Consider the following 21,779-nt stretch of genomic DNA (forward strand, 5'->3'; position numbering starts at 1 on the left):
TCTACAGGCAGCTTATACAACTTAATAAAACGAAGATAAATGATCCAATAAAAAAAATGGGCAACGGACCTAAATAGAATCTTTTCGAAAGAAGACAGAAGGGAACACCAAGAGACACATGAAAACATGCTCAAAGTCACTAATTATCCGAGAGATGCAAATCAAAACGACAATGCGATACCATCTCACACCTGTCAGAATGGCTATCATCAACAAATCAACAAACAACAAGTGTTGGCGAGGATGCGGAGAAAAAGGAACCCTCGTGCACTGCTGGTGGGAATGCAGACTGGTGCAGCCACTGTGGAGAACAGTATGGAGTTTCCTCAAAAAACTGAAAATGGAACTCCCATTTGACCCAGTAATCCCACTCCTAGGAATATATCCTAGGAAACTAGAAACACCAATCAGAAAGGATATATGCACCCCTATGTTCATAGCAGCACAATTTACAATAGCTAAGATTTGGAAACAGCCTAGGTGCCCGTCAGCAGATGACTGGATCAGAAAACTATGGTACATCTACACAATGGAATACTATGCTGCCATAAAAAAGAAGAAATTACTACCATTTGTAGGCACCTGGATGGAATTAGAGAACATTATACTAAGTGAAATAAGCCAGTCAATGAAAGAAAAATACCACATAATCTCACTCATTTGGGGATAATGAAAAACATTATAAACTGATGAACAAAAAGATAGATACAGAGGCAGTAAAGCATCAAACAGACTGTCAAATTACAGCGGTAAGGTTAGGGAGAGGTGGGGGAAATAAGAGATCAACTGAAGAACTTATATTCATGCATATAAAAGTAATCAACGGATGCAAAACATTGGGGGGTGAGGGCATGTATGGGAGTGGGGGGGGGCAATGGTAAGATATGTACACATATAATACCTTAATAAAAAAAAAATAAAAATAAAAATAAATAAAATGGCAAAACTTAAAGATAAAAAGACAATCTTGAAGAAAGCAAGGGGAAAACAAAGAATTATATACAGCCGAAACCGGTTTGGCTCAGTGGATAGAGCGTCGGCCTGTGGACTGAAGGGTCCTGGGTTCAATTCTGGTCAGGGGCATGTACCTTGGTTGCGGGCACATCCCAGTGGGGGGTGTGCAGGAGGCAGCTGATCGATGTTTCTCTCTCATCAATGTTTCTAGCTCTCTATCCCTCTCCCTTCCTCTCTGTAAAATATCAATAAAATATATTAAAAAAAAAAAAAAAGAATTATATACAAGGAAACCCCATAAGGCCATCAGCTAATTTCTCAGCAGCAACTTGAGAGAAAAGAGAGAAGTGGCAGACTTCTTTAAAGTTCTGAAAGGAAAGAAACCTACAACCTAAAGAATTTACCCAACAAGGTTATCATTTAAAATTAAGGAGAGAGAGTTTCCCAGACAAGCAAAAACTAAAAGAATTTATCACCATTAAACCAGCTTTACAAGAAAAGCTAAAGATGCCCTAACCCAGAAGAAGAAAGAGAACAAGATACTGAAAACCTATTTGAAGAAATAATGACAGAAAACTACCCCCACCTGGTGAAAGAAATAGACTTACAAGTCCAGGAAGTACACAGAACCCCAAACAAAAGGAATCCAAAGAGGACCACACCAAGACACATCATAATTAAAATGCCAAGAGCAAAAGACAAAGAGAGGATATTAAAAGCAGCAAGAAAAAAACAGTTAGTTACCTACAAGGGAGCACCTTAACAGAAACTATGCAGGCCAGATGGGAGTGGCAAGAAATATTCAAAGTGATGAATAGCAAGAACCTACAACCAATATTACTGTACCCAGCAAAGCTATCATTCAGAATTGAAGGTCAGATAAAGAGCTTCACAGATAAGAAAAAGCTAAAGGAGTTCATCACCACCAAACCAGTATTATATGAAATGCTGAAAGGTATTCTTTAAGAAGAGGAAGAAGAAGGAAAAGGTAAAGATAAAAATTATGAACAACAAATACATATCTATCAACAAGAGAATCTAAAAATCAAGTGAATAAAAAAAATCTGATGAACAGAATAATCTGGTGAATATAATAGAATCAGGGGCATAGAAAGGGAGTGGACTGACAATCCTCAGGGGGAAAGGGGTATAGGGGGTGCGGGAAGAGACTGGACAAAAATCATACACCTATGGATCAGGACAGTTGGCGGGGTAAGGGGGGAAATAAGGGCGTGGGGTGGGAACTGGGTGGAGGGGAGCTATGGGAGGAATAAAGAGGAACAACTGTAATAATCTGAACAATAAAGATTTAAGAAAAATAGAAAGCAATTATTAATGAACATAAAGGGAGAAATCCACAGTAATACACTAACAGGGGATTTTAATAGCCAACTCACATCAATGAATAGATCATCCAGATAGAAAATTAATAGATCATCCAGATAGAAAATTAATATGGGAATAAGGGCCTTAAATGTAAGTAACATTAGACCAGTTCAACTTAATAGACATTAATAGAATATTTCACCCAAAGATTTTTTTTTTCAAGTACACATGGAACATTTTCCAGGACAGATCATATTAGGCCACAAAACAAGCTTAATAAATTCAAGAAGACTGAAATCATACCAAGCAACAAATCAGCAGATAAAAAGAAACTTTTAACTTGATACAGTAAGAATAAATTGTTTGTTTATATTTTAGTTGTTTTTCCCCACTTTAATACTGATGTCATATTTTTTAAAAGATGGGAATTTTTCCTACCTTTTTGAGTTTCTACTGTCCTACATACCCCTCCTTCCTGCATACTAACCAGTGGCAGAAGGTTTAAAGGGACATTTGATAAATACAAGAGGGGGTACTATAATTCAAGTTAAGAGTTAGGGGGTGATCAGCTAGAAACAGCACGGGGTCTGGGAGGCTCACCTAGGACAGTGGTCGGCAAACTGTGGCTCGCAAGCCACATGCGGCTCGCAAGCTGCGGTTTGCTGCTCTGTTGACTAATGAGTTTGCCGACCACTGCCTTAGGGATAAACACTTAAAAAACATTATAATAATGTACTAATGTCTTTATTTTTTTTATATGTATTTTATTGATTTTTTACAGAGAGGAAGGGAGAGGGATAGAGAGTTAGAAACATCGATGAGAGAGAAACATCAATCAGCTGCCTCCTGCACACCTCCCACTGGGGATGTGCCCGCAACCAAGGTACATGCCCTTGACTGGAATCGAACCTGGGACCCTTCAGTCCGCAGGCTGACGCTCTATCCACTGAGCCAAACCGGTCAGGGTTATGTACTAATGTCTTTAACCTGAAGTCAAAACTTCTGGGTAAGGGTAATGCCTTACGCAGTGGTCGGCAAACTCATTAGTCAACAGAGCAGCAAACCGCGGCTCACGAGCCGCAGTTTGCCAACCACTGACCTAGGACAACACACTTTATAATGATTACATTACATATGTGTGGTAATTTCCAAGTATAAAAAGAAAATTAAAAAGTCAAGAGCCCAGTTGGTGTAGTTCAGTGGTTGAGCATCATCCCAGGGACCAAGAGGTCCCCAGTTTGATTCCTGGCCAGGGCATGTGCCCCAGTTTTTGGCTCAGTCCCAGTGGGGGGTGGGGAGGGTGCAGGAAGCAACTAATCAATGTTTCTACCTTTCTCTCCCTCTCTCTATCTAAAAATAAAAAAAGCATTGTTTTAAAAAGTCAAGAGAGGAAGGGCAGGGCTGGTGTGCAAATGGGCTACCTTCTCAGTGATGCCGTTGAACTTGGCCAGGATGTTGAAGAGCGGCACCTGGGGGATGATAAGCTGCTCCTTCTCATCCTTGTAGAGGGGTGCGGTGGGAAGGTCCAGAGTGAGGTACATAAAGGTGGACTCCACCATCGTCTCCTGGTACTCATCATTATGAAGCAGCTGTTCTTTTTCTTCTGCTGGCTGAAAATGGGGGGAGAGGGGGAGAGAGAAGGAGTGTGAGCAGCTCAGAGACCACCACAGATAGAACAAGGTTTTGTTACATTCACATTATGCTTCTTTTATATTGAAACTAGAGGCCCAGTGCACAACATTCATGCACTGGTGGGGGGGGTCCCCTCAGCCCAGCCTGAGCCCTTTCGCAGTCCAGGAGCCCTTGGGGGATATCCGACTGATGTCAGTCAGAAATCCTTAGGCCCGCTGCCCTGGAAGCAGACCGCTGCTCCCCCTGTGGGAGCGCCCTGACCACCAGGGGGCAGCTCCTACATTGAGCATCTGCCCCCTGGGGGTCAGTGTGCATCATAGCGACTACTCATTCCGCCATTCGATCGATTTGCACATTACCCTTTTATTATATAGGATGAAGTCATCAGACTGGGCAGTTTCACCATCTGAATAGACGAATGCAAGAATGGATAGGCTTCCATCTTCAGAGAGTTTACTTAAATACTAGCCTATTTTTAAAGCTTTTAAGTGATCTAAAAAGCTTACCTGAACTTCTGAAAAAAACATGCCAGCACCACCCAATGGCCAGACCACTTAAACCAGCATGCCCTGTCCAACAACTAACTCCCAAACTTAAGCTCACTAATGGGCAAACCACCACTTGGGAGGTGTATTGTAGAACCTCTTCCTGGGCAAGAGGCCACACTGGTTCTCTGAGCATCTCTGTCAATCCTATATCCCCTCAGGCAATCTAATCAGTCTGAGACTCAGATTCAACCCACTCACCAGATCAGGATGAGGAAGCTTTTTAGTGAAGATCCTCATGGTCCCCTGGAAAACATCAGTCACAATAGCTGTACAAACAGAAATCAAAATGCAAATTCTGTCAGGTTGGAAAACATTTCCAAAATACAGTCCTAACGTCTAAATTTCTGATTTAGAACACCTTCCAAGCATAAGATCTAAAGCCGTCACTAAACATAGAAGTATCTTTGCAATGTATGCCAACATGGTACCTTTATAATTATTTGTGTAAATAATTTTATGTCTGTCATCTCCACAAAAATGCCCTTTGACCCTCTAGAATAGGGCCTGGCCCATAAGAGAAAAATTAAGTGCATTTGAAATGAATGAATAATTTACAGAGTGTGGAGATTTACGAGTCACAAAAAATTTCACAAGCAAAACAAGATACAGCTGACCCTTGTTTTTCAATAAATGGGCAAATGTTTTTCAATAAGTACGTACAATACTACAAATGTCTTTTCCTTCTGATTTTCTAAATAACGCTTTCTTTTCTCTAGCTTACTTTATTGTAAGAATACAGAATATAATACTTATAACATACATAACATGTGTTGACTATTTATGTCATTGGTAATGCTTCCAGTCAACAGCAGGCAATTACTAGTTAACTTTTTTGGGAGTCAGTGTTATAGCAGTATGCAGATTTTCTACTGCACAGGGAGTGGTACCCTAACCCCATGTTGCTCAAGGGTCAACTGCACATCCAAAGAACTTCCCATGACCACATGCTGCCTGCAAAGGGAGACAGTGATTACCATGCATTGGACATTAAAGGAAAATGACAAACTAAAGAATGGAGCAGACTGTTTTGCTCTGTGGTTAGAGTGTCAGCCTGCGGACTGAAGGATCTCAGGTTCAAGTTCAGTCAAGGGTACGTACCTCAGTTGCAGGCTCATCCCTAGCCCTGAATTGGGGCATGTGCAGGAGGCAACCAATCGATGTGTATCTCTCGTTGTCTCTCCCCCTCCCTTCCATTCTCTCTAAAAAGGTCGATGGAGAAAAAGTGAGGATTAACAAAAATAAAAAAATTGAAAACAGAACCAAAAAAATGAGACAGAAAGCACAACATGGTTCTACAATCCTCAAGGACACAAGTCAGACAACTCAGATGGTGTGCACAGGCTAAGGACACTTGGTAGAGGTGCAGGGCCATCTAGTAGATAGAACACCAGGCCACAATCCCACATCAAGAAACATCAGCGCCGAGGGAGAAACCAAGATGGCGGCATAGGTAAACACCTAAACTGCTGCCTCGCACAACAATTTCAAAACTACAACTAAAAGACAGAACGGACACCATCCAGAACCACAGGAAAGCAGGCTGAGTGAAAATTCTACAACTAGAAGGAAGGAGAAAAGCTCACAGAGAATTGGAGGTACGGCAAAGGGGCTTTGTGCGCGCAGAGAGGAAGGGCGGCTGAGAGCCTGGCTGACTTCCTCTGGCAGAAGGGGGAAGGAAGCCTCCGACCGCACTGAACCCCAGTTCTGACTGCACTGAACCCCAGTTCCGGGCGAACCCCTGGGGACCCACGCTCTTACGGGGGGAGTCTGGACTCTCGGGCGGAGACTCGAGCTGGGAAAGGCAGAAGTCTGAAGGCGCACGTGGGCCAGTGCGCACAAAGGCTGCAGAGGTTGCCATAGGCTTTCCCTAGTGGAAGGGAGTCAGAGGATCCTGACTGCACTGAGCCCCAGTTCTGACTGCAGTGAACCCCGGTCCCAGGCGAGCCCCTGGGGACCCACGCTCTTGTGGGGGGAGTCTGGACTCTTGGGCGGAGACTCGGGAGCCGGGGAAGGCGGAGGACTGAAAGTGCGCACGCACGCACGCGCCGGTGCGCACAAAGGCTGCGGGGGTTGCCACAGGCTTTCCCTAGTGGAGAGGAGTCAGAGGATTCTGACTGCACTGAGCCCCAGTTCTGACTGCAGTGAACCCCAGTTCCAGGCGAGCCCCTGGGGACCCACGCTCTTGTGGGGGGAGTCTGGACTCTCGGGCGGAGACTCGGGAGCCGGGGAAGGCGGAGGACTGAAAGCACGCCCGCGCCGGTGCGCACAAGGGCTGCGGAGGTTGCCGCGGGCTTTCCCTGGTGGAGGGGAGTCAGAGGCTCCTGACGGCACTGTGCCCCAGTTCTGACTGCAGTGAACCCCGGTCCCAGGCGAGCCCCTGGGGACCCACGCTCTTGTGGGGGGAGTCTGGACTCTCAGGCGGAGACTCGAGCTGGGGAAGGCGGAGGACTGAAAGCACACGTGCGCGCAGGGGCGGGGCTGACAGGAAGCCAAGACTGAGGCTCCACCCCATCCAAGCTGAGCACAGAGGCTATTGCAGTTTGGCAAGTCTAATCCTATAGGGCTGTCTCCAGCACCGGGCTTCTCCCAGCATAGACACAGCTGATCCTTACAGCCAACTGACCCGGAGGTCAATTCTTCCCAGTGATACCAACAACAATAAAGACTTAATTACAACAAGGCTGTACACACAGTCCACAAAGAGGTGCACCAAGAGTGTCCACCTCAGGTTAACTGGGGAAGCAGACCCACTGGGCCATATTGGAAACCTAGCACAAATATCTACCTTACCAACTCAGGGAATCAGTGAAAATGCGGGGTCAAAGAATCAGATCACAAACGAAAGAAATGGAGGAAAACAAACGACTGGATATAGAATTCAAAACCACCGTTATAAGACTTTTTAAGAATATCCTAGAAAAGGCCGATAAATATAATGAGACCCTCGAAGATATGAAAAAGGACCAACTAGAAATTAAACATACACTGACTGAAATAAAAAATATTATACAGAGACCCAGAAACAGAATAGAGGAACACAAGAATCAAGTCAAAGAAGTGAAATACAAAGAAGCAAAAAACACTCAACCGAAAAAGCAAAAAGCAAAAAAAAAAAATCCAAAAAGTTGAAGATAATGTAAGAAGACTCTGGGACAACTTCAAGCGTACCAACATCAGAATTATGGGGGTGCCAGAAGAAGAGAGAGAGCAAGATACTGAAAACCTATTGGAAGAAATAATGACTGAAAACTTCCCCCACCTGGTGAAAGAAATAGACTTACAAGTCCAGGAAGCCCACAGAACCCCAAACAAAAGGAATCCAAAGAGGACCACACCAAGACACATCATAATTAAAATGCCAAGAGCAAAAGACAAAGAGAGAATATTAAAAGCAGCAAGAGAAAAACAGTTAATTACCTACAAGGGAGCACCCATACGACTGTCAGCTGACTTCTCAACAGAAACTATGCAGGCCAGACGGGAGTGGCAAGAAATATTCAAAGTGATGAATAGCAAGAACCTACAACCAAGATTACTCTACCCAGCAAAGCTATCATTCAGAATTGAAGGGCAGATAAAGAGCTTCACAGATAAGAAAAAGCTAAAGGAGTTCATCACCACCAAACCAGTATTATATGAAATGCTGAAAGGTATTCTTAAAGAAGAGGAAGAAGAAAAAAGTAAAAAGAAAAATTATGAACAACAAATACATATCTATCAACAAGCGAACCTAAAAATCAAGTGAATTAAAAACCTGAGGAGCAGAATAATCTGGTGAATATAATAGAATCAGGGGCATAGAAAGGGAGTGGACTGATAATTCTCAGGGGGAAAGGGGTATGGGGGGTTCATGAAGAGAATGGACAAAAATCATACACCTATGGATGAGGACAGTGGGGGGGGAGGTAAGGGCAGAAGGTGGGGTGGGAAAGGGGTGGAGGGGAGCTATGGGGGGAAAAAGGAGAAATAATTGTAATAATCTGAATAAAGATTTATTAAAAAAAAAAAAAAAAGAAAGAAACATCAGCGCCGAAACCGGTTTGGCTCAGTGGATAGAGCATCGGCCTGCAGACTGAAAGGTCCCGGGTTCAATTCCGGTCAAGGGCATGTACCTTGGTTGCGGGCACATCCTCAGTGGGAGGTGTGCAGGAGGCAGCTGATTGATGTTTCTCTCTCATCGATGTTTCTAGCTCTCTATCCCTCTCCCTTCCTCTCTGTGAAATATCAATAAAATATATTAAAAAAAAAAAAAAAAGAAACATCAGCACCACCAGAGCACAGAAAGAAGACAGGAAGAAAACTGCATTAGGACTCCAAAATCACTCAGCACTCTGAGCTAATTAACTCAGCAATCTCTGAGCTGATTGGCATTCATAAAAAATGTCTAACATTGCAAAGCCAACATGGATGTGAAGGAGCACAGGTCTGAGAGTCTGTATGGAGGCCAGCCTCCTTTCTCCAAGTACAGGCTCAGGCAAGGAATAACATCCAGTCTGCATTACCAGTCAACTTACAAGCCAGGCATTCCACCTCCGGAGTCCTTCTCACATTAACTTTAGTAGTCTACAACACTGCCCAGCCCCGCAGGGCCAGGATTTCTAGAGCACAATTACATCCATTTCCACATATTAAAAATTCTAGTGGCTATAATCATATTCTAATAAAAACATAGAGAGGAGCCTATTCAAGAACAAAATTCATGTGTTCATAGATACCACCCCAACACAAAAAGATTAAACGGTTCATTAGAAACGGATGGGAAGTTGCAAAGTGTTCTTAAAAGGAAGCAAACAGCCCTAGCTGGTTTGGCTCAGTGGATAGAGTGTCAGCCTGCGGACTGAAGGGTCCTGGGTTCAATTCCAGTCAAGGGCACATCTCTGGGTTGTGGGCTCAATCCCCAGTGGGGAACGTGCAGGAGGCAGCCCATCAATGATTCTCTCTCATCATTGATGTTTCTATCTCCCTCTCCCTCTTCCTCTCTGAAATCAATAAAAATATATTTTAAAAATAATAATAATAAATAAAAGGAAGCAAACAAAACAGAGCTCCCTTTTACAAGTGACATGACTTACTTTTCTTTTTCTTCTTTGTGCCCCCGAGAGCTGAGTGCAGAGCATTCAGAAACCAGGACAAAAAGTCTACTCCATCCCCTGGAAAAGAAGGGAGGGACACGGTGAAGCTGGGAGGCAGTGTGATAACCTAAACCACGCACTGGTTGGCCTGACCCCATGCTCCTGGTTCCCTCCTTCCTCCTGGGCTACGCCATCCCATTCCCTGGGCACCCTCCTCTAACTGGCCATTAAATGCTCAAGATCAAATTCTTAGTCTTCTGATCTTTACTCTCTCCAGAGGCTCTCTGATCCAACCAGGACCTTCGATTATCATCTCTGCTCCAAACCTGTATCTCATTAAAAGCTATTATTGAACTTCTCCTCTAAGTCACTCCTCAGCCAGAATAATCTTTTTAAACATGTATCTGATGTCATATCTTTGCTTAAAAGCCTTCACTGACTCCCCATTATTGTCAGAATATAAACCAAGCTTCTTATAGAGGCATATAAACTGGACAATCACAATCTGGTCCCTCCCTCCCAAACTCCACCCAACTCTCATCATTCTCCCTTGAAATACAAGAGTCCAGCTAATTGCAGTCTTCTGTCTGGGCCAGGCACCCCCATGCATCTGTCCGCAGTATCCTCTCTTCCTGGAATGTCCCTGACCTGTCTCCCCCTCTACCTAAAACTCAGGTGTCTCTTCCTCACTCTGATGCCCAACCCTCCTCCCACATGTTCCAATGGAGTCCTTGTTCCACACTCCCTCCCAGAGCATACTTTACTTCCTCTATCCGAGCACTTAACACCCTATAATCACCTTTTTACATAACTATCTTCCCCACTATGATAGGAGTTCCTGGAAGAGAAAAATTATTTCTTATCCCGGCAGCTCTAAAACCTACTAGCACCATGAATGAAAGGTATATAAGCTGACATGGATGCTAGAGGACACGACATGAGGTCCAGGTACTAAGAGCTACAAAGTGTCCACTTTACTCACGTGGCAATAACTAACTGGAGGGATGAAAACAGTCAAAATAGTTCATCAGAATAGTCTATTCCGCAACATGACAAAATGAGTAACAAAGGTGGCAGGTGCTTAATAAGGGTCGGTGTCTTTTCCCAGCTTCCTGGTCTTCACCCAAGCCATACATGTTAATTTACCAATTAGAAAGGTTTTCTAGCCACCTGAGACCTCTTGGGAATCTGACCAAAGAAGGCTGATGAAATACGAGTGCAGAACCTAACCACACTATCCATTGGACACTCACTCTAGCTACTATAAGATTCAATGCAAAGTGGAAGTTTATTCATCAAATAAGATTTGTTGCCCTAAAATCAAAAAATGTAAATGAGTTGCTCCTTACCTTGCTTGGTGATCTGGAAAGTCTTCTTGCTGCAAAGGACAACAGCCTGAAGCATCTCATGGGGAGAGACATGTGCCTTGAAATTTCGAGGGTTCCAGAGCTTTCTCATCAGCTCTCCAAAACGCTGGACCAACAAGAACATGATATCCCCTGGAGGACGCTTGATGTTCTTATAATTGTCTTCTTCCAGAAAGTAGTTCCGAAGGGGAGGAACATTAGACAGCGCCTGGAAGTCAAACATCCTGATTAATCCAAAGCCCCTTTGCAAGGCCCCTGGGAGCCAAGCTCTTCCAACTAAAGTTCTTCTAATAGAGCTGTGCCTGCAACAGCCTTAAAGAGTCAGAAGTAGCCCTAGCCAGTTTTGTTCGATGGATAGAGCACTGGCCTGTGGACTGAAGGGTCCCAGGTTCGATTCCAGTCAAGGGCACATGTCCAGGTTGGGGCTCCATCCCAGTATAGGGCATGCAGGAGGCAGATAATCAATGATTACCTCTCATCATTGATGTTTCTATCTCTCTCTCTCCCTTCCTCTCTGAAATCAATAAAAATATTTTTAAAAAAAAAGTCAGAAGTAAATGCTCACATTCAGAGTTCATATTACAGCAACAGCTTTCATACTGAGTTTCACACGAAGTCCAATTCTGCAGACACTCTGCTGACATGAATATATGAGTTTTTTAAAAAAAGGTATTCAAGCCCTGGCCAGTGTGGCTCCATGGCTAGAGCATCGGCCCATGCACTGAAGGGTCACAGGTTTGATCAGGTTTGATTCCTAGTCAAGGGCACGTACATGGGTTGGGAGTTCGATCCCTGGTCAGGGCATGTACAGGAGGCAGGCAGTACAGGAGGCAGCCGATCTCTCTCTCCCCCTCCCCACCTTCCCCAATCTCTTAAAAAAAAGAAAGAATTATTACAGCCCGGCCCAGTGTGGCTCCACTGGTTGGGCATTATCCCATGCAATGAAAGGTTGCCAGTTTAATTCCCCTACAGGGCGCATCCCCAGGTTGTGGGCTCAATCCCAGATAGAAGGCATGCAGGAGGCAAGGAGGCAGCCAATCGATGTTTCACTCTCATATTGATGTCTGTCTCTGTCTGTCTGTCTCTCTCCCCCCACCTTCCTCTCTTTCTAAAAATTAATAAAAATGTATTTTAAAAAATGCATCACCTAGCATGTGTTTCCTACTGGGTATTGCCCCTGATCTGTATTGCCAGGCCACACACAAATCCTATCTCTCATTCCCTGGCCACTCCAGAGGCCAGGAAAGGCCTCCTCATTTGAGAGCAAATATTCAAGTAGAGTCCTCAGTAAGACTCAGGGTCTGGGGACCATGTGACTGCACTCTGTCACAGGTAGTCATTTCTTGGCTGACCTCGCCACGCCTCTCCTTCACTATACCCTTCTTGATCCTACCTGAAGGACAGCGTTGGCATAGTCGTTGGCCTTTATGTTATTCAGGCCCACAATACCCGGCAGGTAAGTGGTACCATCATATGCCCGGGACAATTTGGCTTGCTTGTCCAAGTTTGCAATCTGCTGCTTTGTGAAAGTGGGCTTCAACACATACTGCAAAGCAAAAGAAAATTGTAAGTTGTTTTAGAGCTCCCTACAGAGTTCACAAGATATATTTCGAACAGCAATTTCTGCCAAAAACAAAAAACCCTTTGGTCATGAACGTCTCATCACACATCCAAAGAGCTCCCAACAATAGGTAAAAGACTGAGGTAACATGGAGTAGGCCCTCTCCACATTACTAATCTAGAAGGGGATCTCTTATGTTTAACCCAAAATTACTGAATCTCCGGTTTATCCTCCAACACAGGTCCAGCCAACCCCATGACCAATCACTATCAGAAGCTGCAGGACACTCGGGTCTCTGTAGGGTCAGGGCCAGCACATGGACCCAGAGCAGAGCAGGAGCACCTCCATCCCAGCGTGCGAGACCGAGACCTCATAACTCCTGGGGCTGGAGGGGCAGGAGCAGATCCTTCCCAGTCCTAGAGCTACATGTGCCATGTCACAGGATGGACAGTGGTCACCACTAACTCCCTTTGAAACCTTGAATTTACTTCAGTTTCTCCCTCTGTAAATCCTGTCCATACTATTTTAACTTCAAATATAGGCTAAAAGTAGCATTAGCAGTATTTCAAACACTCTGAACACCCAGTTTTCCTTAAAAAAAAAAAAAATAATCGAAAGTTCCAACATTAGCCCTAACCGGTTTGGCTCAGTGGATAGAGTGTCGGCCTGTGGACTGAAGGGTCCCAGGTTCGATTCCGGTCAAGGGCATGTACCTTGGTTGCGGGCACATCCCCAGTAGGGGGTGTGCAGGAGGCAGCTGATCGATGTTTCTCTCTCATCGATGTTTCTAACTCTCTATCCCTCTCCCTTCCTCTCTGTAAAAAATCAATATAATATGTTAAAAAAAAAAAAGTTCCAACATTAAACAAAGCCCAAGAGGACTTCCCACACTTTCTGCTTAACTACAGTGACTCTTGGCACAGGTCACAAACAGGAGCCCAGAGATGGGACAGGTTGGCCACTCTGGCCACACCACATCAAAGCAGCTAGGACAGAATGCAGCTTGGTATGCACTGTCCTATGCCAGGCCCAATTCACATCCTCACTCCAAGTGTGGAAAGATAACTTATTTCATAAAAACGCTTTCACCCCAATTAGTAAGTAGCCATATTTTTTCAGTCCCAACCCTCAACAGTAAAAGCAGAATGATGGCGAGACTGTAGCCCATAGGCCATAATTATGGATCCTGACCTCCTTACTTGGTTTCCCTGGTTCCCTCCCCGCAAAGGGAAAGAAACTTCTTCAAGACCAAGGGGCTGAGACTCTTCCCTGGAGGGGGGTTTAGGGGGGTGGGAGGGAGTGCAGATCCCAGGATCCCTGGGATGGCTCTCAGGAGAACTGGTTCCAAAGCAGCCCTCTGGACACACACCGTGATATCCTCCAGGGAGGAATCGATGATCTCATAGTTGTCTGGAAGGCAGTAAAACTTGAGGGTGTGGAGGTTGAGGAAGACATGGTGGCTAAACTGGACACTGTGAATGTAGGCGTGAGACTTCAAACCCCGGCCTGTAAGGAAGGATGAAAGGCTGTAGAGAAAAGGGCATATTCCAGAAAGGCACAGATCAAGTTTGATTTTCCTTTCATTGTTTTGTACTGGAACATGTTAATATTAGCAAAACAAAGTACTATGCCATCCATGAAATGAATCTCCCACATGAACTTCTCTCATCACAAAAGTTAGCAAGAATAGCACAGCAGTTACTTTATTCCCTAGATGGCAGAAGACATTGGATGGGGAAACTAATTTCATATGTATGAATATGAAATGTACATGTGTTGCCCTAGCCAGTTTGGCTCAGTGGATAGAGCTTCGGACTGCAGACTGAAGGGTCCCAGTTCGATTCCGGTCAAAGGCACATGCCCAGGTTGCAGGCTCAATCCCCAGTTGGGAGCATGCAGGAGGCAGCCAATCAATGATTCTCTCTCATCATTGATGTTTCTATCTCTATTTCTCTCCCTTTCTCTCTGAAATCAATAAATATATATTTAAATATATATATATACACACATGTGTGTGCATGTGTAAGAGTTAATTTCGTACTTTTTAAAATTAGGAAATAAAAATTTTTTTGAGTTAGGAATATCTATGTATATATTGATATATAATATATGCATGTACATACATAGATATGCACATATACATATCCTGAGACAGTCCATCATCACTCAGTCCTGACTTGCCATTTGCCCATAGTCAGGACAATCCTGCACCTAAAGTATCTTTCTTTGTTGTTGGCACTCCTTTCTAGAATATCTCTCCCTCACCTCATTCAAACCTTTAGGTCCTACCAGTTCAAGTCCCACCTCCACCTCCTTCATGAACTCAACACAAATACTCCAGCTAATAATGATCTTTGTATACTTCAACTCCTGTTATTCTTATTTATACTCAGTGCCACACAGTTTAGCAGTAATCTTTACAGTCTTATAGAGTTTGCTAATTGTTCTGTGTGTTAGCCTTGACTATAAGATCCTTATAAGAGCAAGGAATGTTATTTATATTTCTTTTGCATCATCCACTAACTATGTACATAGCATTTGTTTGTTCTGAATGAATTGAAATAATAAATTTCCAGAAAAGAACAGAATGAAAAAGCCCTTAGAGCCAAAGGATTCTCAGAAAAAGATAAGTATAGAAAACAACAGAGATTCAAAAATCCAGAGACTCTGAAATCTCCTACATAGTCTTTCACGTGACTAGCTCTTTCCCTTTCATGTGGATTTGGGTTCTAACCAGTCAGAGAACCTTCTATTGATTTTCTGAGTATTCCAATTTCCTGGGAACAAAGATAAGGATTATGAGACCTAACAGCAGCTTAGTTTCTTTAAGAAAAATCTCTCTGGAGCAGACCTGCAGCTAGAGCTGTAAACTTAGTAAGTTTATAATACAAACATTTATTTACCCTGAAAGTACTTGCCACACACCAGACAGGCATATGCATTGATATGCGAGAGGGAGATGGAACACAGTTTCTCAAAGTCAAAGTCCAGCACACTCCTAAGAGAACCAAAACAAAACACAAGCAATTAACAGGGATGGAGGTCTAGGACAGCACCCAAGTGAAGCAGCACTGGCTCTGTGTTCCACAATCTCACCCAGCGCCCTGCAGAGGATGGTCCAATAGCCACATATAAACCATGGGCACCTAGAGTAGTACCCAGCACACAGTGGTGCTCAATAAATATTTAAATTTGCTACTGTCACTGACACTGGGGATCCCATTATCTCATCACACAAATTCAAAATGAGCTAAAAGCCTATGCCCACCCTAAAACAAAATGCCCTCTGACACTTTACATTGAAGAGCAAACATTAGTAAACATGGCAAGAAGCACAATTTTCTGGGCAGAAAGCTTTAAAAGGAATAAAATTTTTTAATGTGTTGGTCAACGTGCATTCCAAAGAACTTCTTGTATAGACTGCATTTTTCTATTGCTGCTCTTGGCATTGCTGTCCTACTAACCTGTTCATGGGGCATTGCTGTCCTACTAACCTGTTCATGGGGCATTGCTGTCCTACTAACCTGTTCATGGGGCATTGCTGTCCTACTAACCTGTTAATGGTATCCAGGTATGGGCAGTGGCGGCTCCTCCGGTCCTCAGAATCCACTCGGCCATTCTTTGCTGAAAGGAAAATCATCATAGGTTGTGAGAATTGGAAACCTGTCAAATGCCAGGAAAACAAAGAAACAAATGGGAAAAGCTAATCAGTGTGAGCTCCTATACATGTGGCTTGGCAACACACAAAAAAGCCCACTATTGGAATAAGCCACAAACTGAGAGAATATATTTGAAACAGATATAACCAACAAATAATTTGTTTGCAGATTACATAAAGAAATCTGGACCAGCCAGTGTGGCTCAGCGGTTGAGTGTTGACCCATGAACCAGGGGGTCAGAGTTTGATTCCCAGCCAGGGCACATGCCCGGTTGCAGGCCCCATCCCCAGTAGGGGGTGTGCAGGAGGCAGCCGATCAATGATTCTCATCGTTGATGTTTCTATCTCTCTCTCCTTCTCCCTTCCTCTCTCTGAAATAAAAACAAAACATTTTTTTTAATCTCGTGAAGCAATAAAAAAACAGATGACCCAACAGAAAATAAGAAATACAGACCATAAACATATGAAAAGATATACAACCTCATCAATAATCAAGAAAATGTAAATATCTTTGCACATGATACCCCATTTCACACCTACCAGAGGAAAAAAATAAAATCAGAAAATTCCAAATGTTGGCGAATATGTGAAGCAATGAGCATGCTCACATATTGCTGGGAGTGAGAACTGTTACAACCTATTAGAAAATAGTACAGCAAGATCAAAGCTGAAAATATGCAGACCCTTTGACCCAGCAATCTCTCTTCTATTTATATACCATAGAGAAACTTCTGTACACACGTACCAGGAGTACTTTACTAAAAAATATTTATAGCAGCAATGTTTGAAAGAGCCCAAACTGGAAACAACCAAAATATCCACCACAAATAAAATGGGGAAATATATTTTGGTACATCATTACTGGAACACTATGTAGCCATGAATATCTATCTGGATAGCTGGCAAAAAAAAAAAAAAAAAGGCAAATAAGGAGACTACATACAGTGTGATTCCATTTATATCAAATACAAATAAAACACAGTACTACTTAGGGATACATATATGAGGTAAAAGTATAACTAGTAAAAGCAGAAGTGACCCGAAAATACTCAGAAGTGAATACTTAAGCAAAGAAGGCAGACACAGCTGGGAAGGGGCCTAGGGGAGCGCCTACGATTCTGGTTATGTCCCACTTCTTAAGCTGAACAGTGTTGTGGGTCGCCTCGTATTTCTGCACATATTGTGACCAGAGGCACGAACAGCTCCAGACTACCTTGTCAAAGACGTCTGTATAGCGAACAACCTTGGAGGACAGAGGAGGGGGTGGCAATCTCACAGCCCCTCATCAAAGACTCAGGGTTTCTGGACTCGGAGCTCCTCTGCTGCGGGGCCACCCACAGGCCCACTGGGTTCCCTTCATGTCGCGCTGTGAGAAGTGACCGGGGAAATGACACCAATGCTACATTCTGCCTACTGTTACCAATGGAATACATTGTCTGAGGTCCAACAGTTCCATGTCTTCCTTCAGCATCCGTGAAACTGCCACAGGCTAACTTGGTAGCTTGCAAACAGGGTAAGATCTTAGACTCTTCACAATTTTTTAAATATTCTGTTTACTGACTCTAGAGGGGGAGATAGAAATATCAATAATGAGAGAGAATCATTGATGGCTGCCTCCTGCACACCCCACACTGGTGATCGAGCCCAAAACCCGGGCATGTGCCCTGACGGAGAATCCAACCATGACCTCCTGGTTCATGGGTTGATGCTCAACCACTGAGCCCCACCGGTGGGACCACAATTCTAGATACAAAGTAGATTTAAGAGTGTACAGCATGCCCTAACCAGTGTGGCTCAGTGGATAGAGCGTTGGCCTGCGGACTGAAGGGTCCCAGGTTCGATTCCGGTCAAGGGCATGTACCTTGGTTGTGGGCACATCCCCAGTAGGGAGTGTGCAGGAAGCAGCTGGTCGATGTTCCTCTCTCATCAATGTTTCTAACTCTCTATCCCTCTCCCTTCCTCTCTGTAAAAAATTAATAATACATATATGTATATGTGTGTGTGTGTATATATATATATATTTTTTTTTTAATTTTTTTTTTTTTTTAATGAGTGTACATCAGCCCTGGCCGGGTGGCTCAGCTGGTAGGGGTTTCCTCCCGGACACCAAAAGGTTGCGGGCTCCATTCCCTGTCAGGGCACATAGCTAGGTTGCAGGTTTGACTGATCGATGTTTCTCCCTCACATCACTGTTTCTTTCTCTCTCTCTCTCTCTCTCTCTCTCTCTCTCTCTCTCTCTCTCTCTCTCTGTCTCTCTCTGTCTCTCTCTCTCACCAGAGCAAAAACGCGAACCCCGCTTTCCCAAACCACAGTGACTCAGAGTCAGGATTAGAATCCAGATCTCCTGTCTGCTACAGCCGGGATAACAGGTGCGGGTGCCCAGCGTCCAGGCTTTCAACTCTGAATAGTCTAATTCCAGAAATTACAGCAAGACTCGATTCTCAGATGTTTTGTAAACATTGAAGGTGACTCCTGTAAAATAATTAACACAATATCTAGCCCGTGTTAGGCACTCGATAAAGTAAAGCTGCTACTGTTATTGCTGTTGCTTAGAAATTATATAATTGTGGTTATCATTCAGACGACTATCCTTCTTAAGACGCAGCCGAGAGTCGTGTCGCGGACACCGGTGAAGTGTGATCCCCCCCACCCCAGTCCCCGGGGAGGAAAGGCTGGAAAGGGAAAAGGAGAACGCGGGAGTGCAGCCCGAGCCCGGCCCGGCCCCGCGCACCTCGCACCTCCCGCTCAGGCTCGGAGTCTTCGTCCGCCTCGCGCTCCCGCTTCACCCGCACGGCGGGCACCACGGGAGCCGGGGCCTCGCGCGCGCTCGCCGACTCGACCTCCCGCTTCACGCGCACCGGGCTGCCGCGGGCGATCGGCGCCTCGGGCTCCCGCTCCCGATCTCGCTCCCGCTTGACGCGACCCGAGCTGGCCCGTGACTCGGATTCACGCTTCACGCGGGTGGAACCACGAGACTCCCGCTTGGACCGGCCTGACATCGCCACTACCGGCAAAGTCGCCCAACGCGGGGGCCACGGACTCAGAGCGCGCGGGAGGCAGCCAATCAGGAGCAGTGCTGTATCCAGCCCAAGGCTCTCTACGAGTCACCGATGGGGACAAATCAAGCCACAGAAAACTAGGAAGTACTGCGCCTCCAGCGGCCTCTTTGCGGCTGCGTGCGCAGCTGAGAACGACCTGCGGGGCTACTGCCACCTTGCCCCAAATTTCCAGCTTAAAGGGACTAGAACTTTTTACTGGCTGTAGAATTTCGTAAAAAAGAAGCCGTCATTGAGTCCCAGATTTCTTCAAGATACATTGGCCCTACAGATTTGGTTCAGTGGATAGAGCATCGGCCGCGGACCTAGGGTCCCGGGTCCGATTACAGTCAGGGACATGTACCTCGGTTGCAGTCTCCTCCCCGGCCGGAGCCCTGGTCGGCCTTGCAGGAAGTAGCCAATCCATGTCTTTCTCTCACTTAGATGTTTTTCTGTCTTTACCTCTCTCTTTCACTCTCCCTAAAAATCAATTGTCCTTGGGTGAGGATTTAAAAATATATATATATGCATTGTGCCCCAAAACCAAAATTATGGCGTCGGCTCCACAGTCTCGGCGCCTCGGAAACTGACACCCCTGCACTGGAGAACCAGACGACATCCCCCAAACATCCCCTGCCTGCAGCAGCCCGGAGCCTCTAAGTGCACATTTAGAGGGTTATTCTTGTAGCACACGGAAGTGCATACATGGAACAGGGAGGACTTACAGTGACACCAATAAAGCTGCGGCTTCGGGGCCTGTGACTGTCACGACCCGGAGCCCCTTTCTTTGTCAGATCTTCTGGGGGGCTTTGACATACAATAAACCGCAGGTTTAAAGTGTTTGGCTCAGTGGATAGAGCAGCGGCCTGCGGACTGAAGGGTCCCAGGTTTTTTTGTTTGTTTTGTGTTTTTTTTTTGCATTTATTTATTTATTTATTTTTAAATAAATCTTTATTGTTCAGATTATTACAGGTGTTCCTCTTTTTTTTTTCCCCCAAGGGATCCCAGGTTTGATTCCAGTCAAGGGCATTCCCCTTGGTTGCAGGCGCATCCCCAGTGGGGGGTGTGCAGGGGGCAGCTGATTGATGCTTCTCATTGATGTTTCTAACTCTCCCTTCCTCTCTGTAAAGAATCAATAAAATATATATTTTTTAAAAATAATAATAAACCGCACTTTAAAGTGTGCGATTGTCTCAAAACTGCCGGGTGGTTGTATCCACTCGGAAACTGAAAGCAGAAAAGTCAGCGTGCTGCCCGTCACTACCAGAACCAATAAGTAGAGACAAGACTTCGATCTTTATTCTGGCGGCCAGCAATCGGGACCATCTTACATCTCATCTCAAGTCACGCTTTTTACAAAAGGAAAGTGTAGGTAAAGGGTTTGGAATTCAGGAGAAAGTAAGTAAGGGGTTTGGAATTCAGGGGAAAAGGTTAATCAGATAAAAGCTGCAGCCCGTGATTTTCCAAGCATCCCTTCATCTGCCGATCATCCCTTCATCTGCCGGTCGGTGACCTTCATCAGCTGGTCGGTGTCCCTTCATCTGCATGCTGGGCGGCAGGCGCCCTCCCCCCGGAGCACAAGGGCTCAGATACCGTCTAGGTGGCTCGCAGGCCTCCCGGGCACAACGAATTGCTGCGGGTCTTCTGAAGGCAACGCAGGTCACACATTCCAGTCCCTGCAACAATAGCTTTCTGTGTGCATTAATGTCTGAGCCTATTAACTATCGATCTAAAACTAAAAACTTTTAACGTCTTTAGTTTCCCATCAAAACCATCACTACAATCAAGATAACGAACCTACCCACCAGCCCCAAAAGTGTCCTCTTTGTCGCTATAGGTTAGTTGGCGTCTTGTTGTTTCTGAGACAGGGAAGCCCAAGGCGGGTCCTTGTGGACGCTGCCCGTTTCCCTCCGCTGAGTTTATTTTTAAATTCATCCTAGTGATGTCAACAGCGCGTCCCATTGGGTTGCTCAGAGACGTTTCGCTGTGTGGGTGCACCACGGTGTGTCCCTTCCCTAATCACGAATTCCTAATCTTGTCTGTTTTTGTGTGTGTGTGTGTGTGTGTGTGTGTGTGTGTGTGTGTGTGTGTGTTTAACGAGAACTCGAAAATGGCACACGCTCAGACCCCTGAACACCCCTGGGTCCTCCCGCGGGGCAGCTAAGACATCCAGCCGGTGGGCGCCAGGTGGGCCAACGGCAGAGCTGGGGCCGGGGCGGGCGGGGGCTGTGGCCGGGGCGCCGCTGCGTGTCCTGCCCAGAGTACTCGCCCCCTCACAGGCTTTCTGGAGGTATGTGCTCTCCGGTCCCCAAGTACAAATGGGAAAACTGAGGCACAGCGGGGTTCAGTAGTCAGCGGAGGTCACGCAGCAGGTGACAAGGTGCACAGCACCCTATCCCCAGAGGAAGGACGGGAAGGTTCCACGCCGAACCCGAGTGGCGTCACGGGAGCCGAATTGTCACACGTAGCAGCAGTCAGCCCAAATCCTGTTCCCCCACGTGGTGTCACAAAGAAAAGCTCCGCTCGTCCCGCCGCCCACCCGCGCTAGGAACTCCGCGCGCGGGGCGCTTGGCTCGGCGGCCCTTTCGGGGCGGAAGTGCTGCGTGCGAGGCCGGAAGGCGAGCGC

General features: G+C 45.4%; 1 protein-coding gene across 1 annotated transcript in view; it reads right to left on the bottom strand.

Annotated features, from left to right (window-relative positions):
• USP39 (ubiquitin specific peptidase 39) overlaps positions 1 to 19,201 on the bottom strand; it is a 35,666-nt gene extending 16,465 nt beyond the window's left edge. The window contains exons 1-9 of the mRNA XM_080683945.1: positions 18,850 to 19,201; positions 16,015 to 16,084; positions 15,364 to 15,458; positions 13,830 to 13,966; positions 12,293 to 12,445; positions 10,882 to 11,107; positions 9,533 to 9,610; positions 4,659 to 4,726; positions 3,702 to 3,890 (exon numbers count right to left, since the gene is read on the bottom strand). Coding sequence (XP_080540071.1) covers positions 3,702 to 3,890; positions 4,659 to 4,726; positions 9,533 to 9,610; positions 10,882 to 11,107; positions 12,293 to 12,445; positions 13,830 to 13,966; positions 15,364 to 15,458; positions 16,015 to 16,084; positions 18,850 to 19,117 — 1,284 coding nt within the window. The 5' untranslated portion in view covers positions 19,118 to 19,201. The remainder of the gene's footprint in view (positions 1 to 3,701; positions 3,891 to 4,658; positions 4,727 to 9,532; positions 9,611 to 10,881; positions 11,108 to 12,292; positions 12,446 to 13,829; positions 13,967 to 15,363; positions 15,459 to 16,014; positions 16,085 to 18,849) is intronic.
• Positions 19,202 to 21,779: the final 2,578 nt, after the last annotated feature.

The sequence above is a fragment of the Plecotus auritus genome (genome assembly GCF_963455305.1).
Source record: "Plecotus auritus genome assembly, chromosome: 8".
Taxonomy (NCBI): domain Eukaryota; kingdom Metazoa; phylum Chordata; class Mammalia; order Chiroptera; family Vespertilionidae; genus Plecotus; species Plecotus auritus.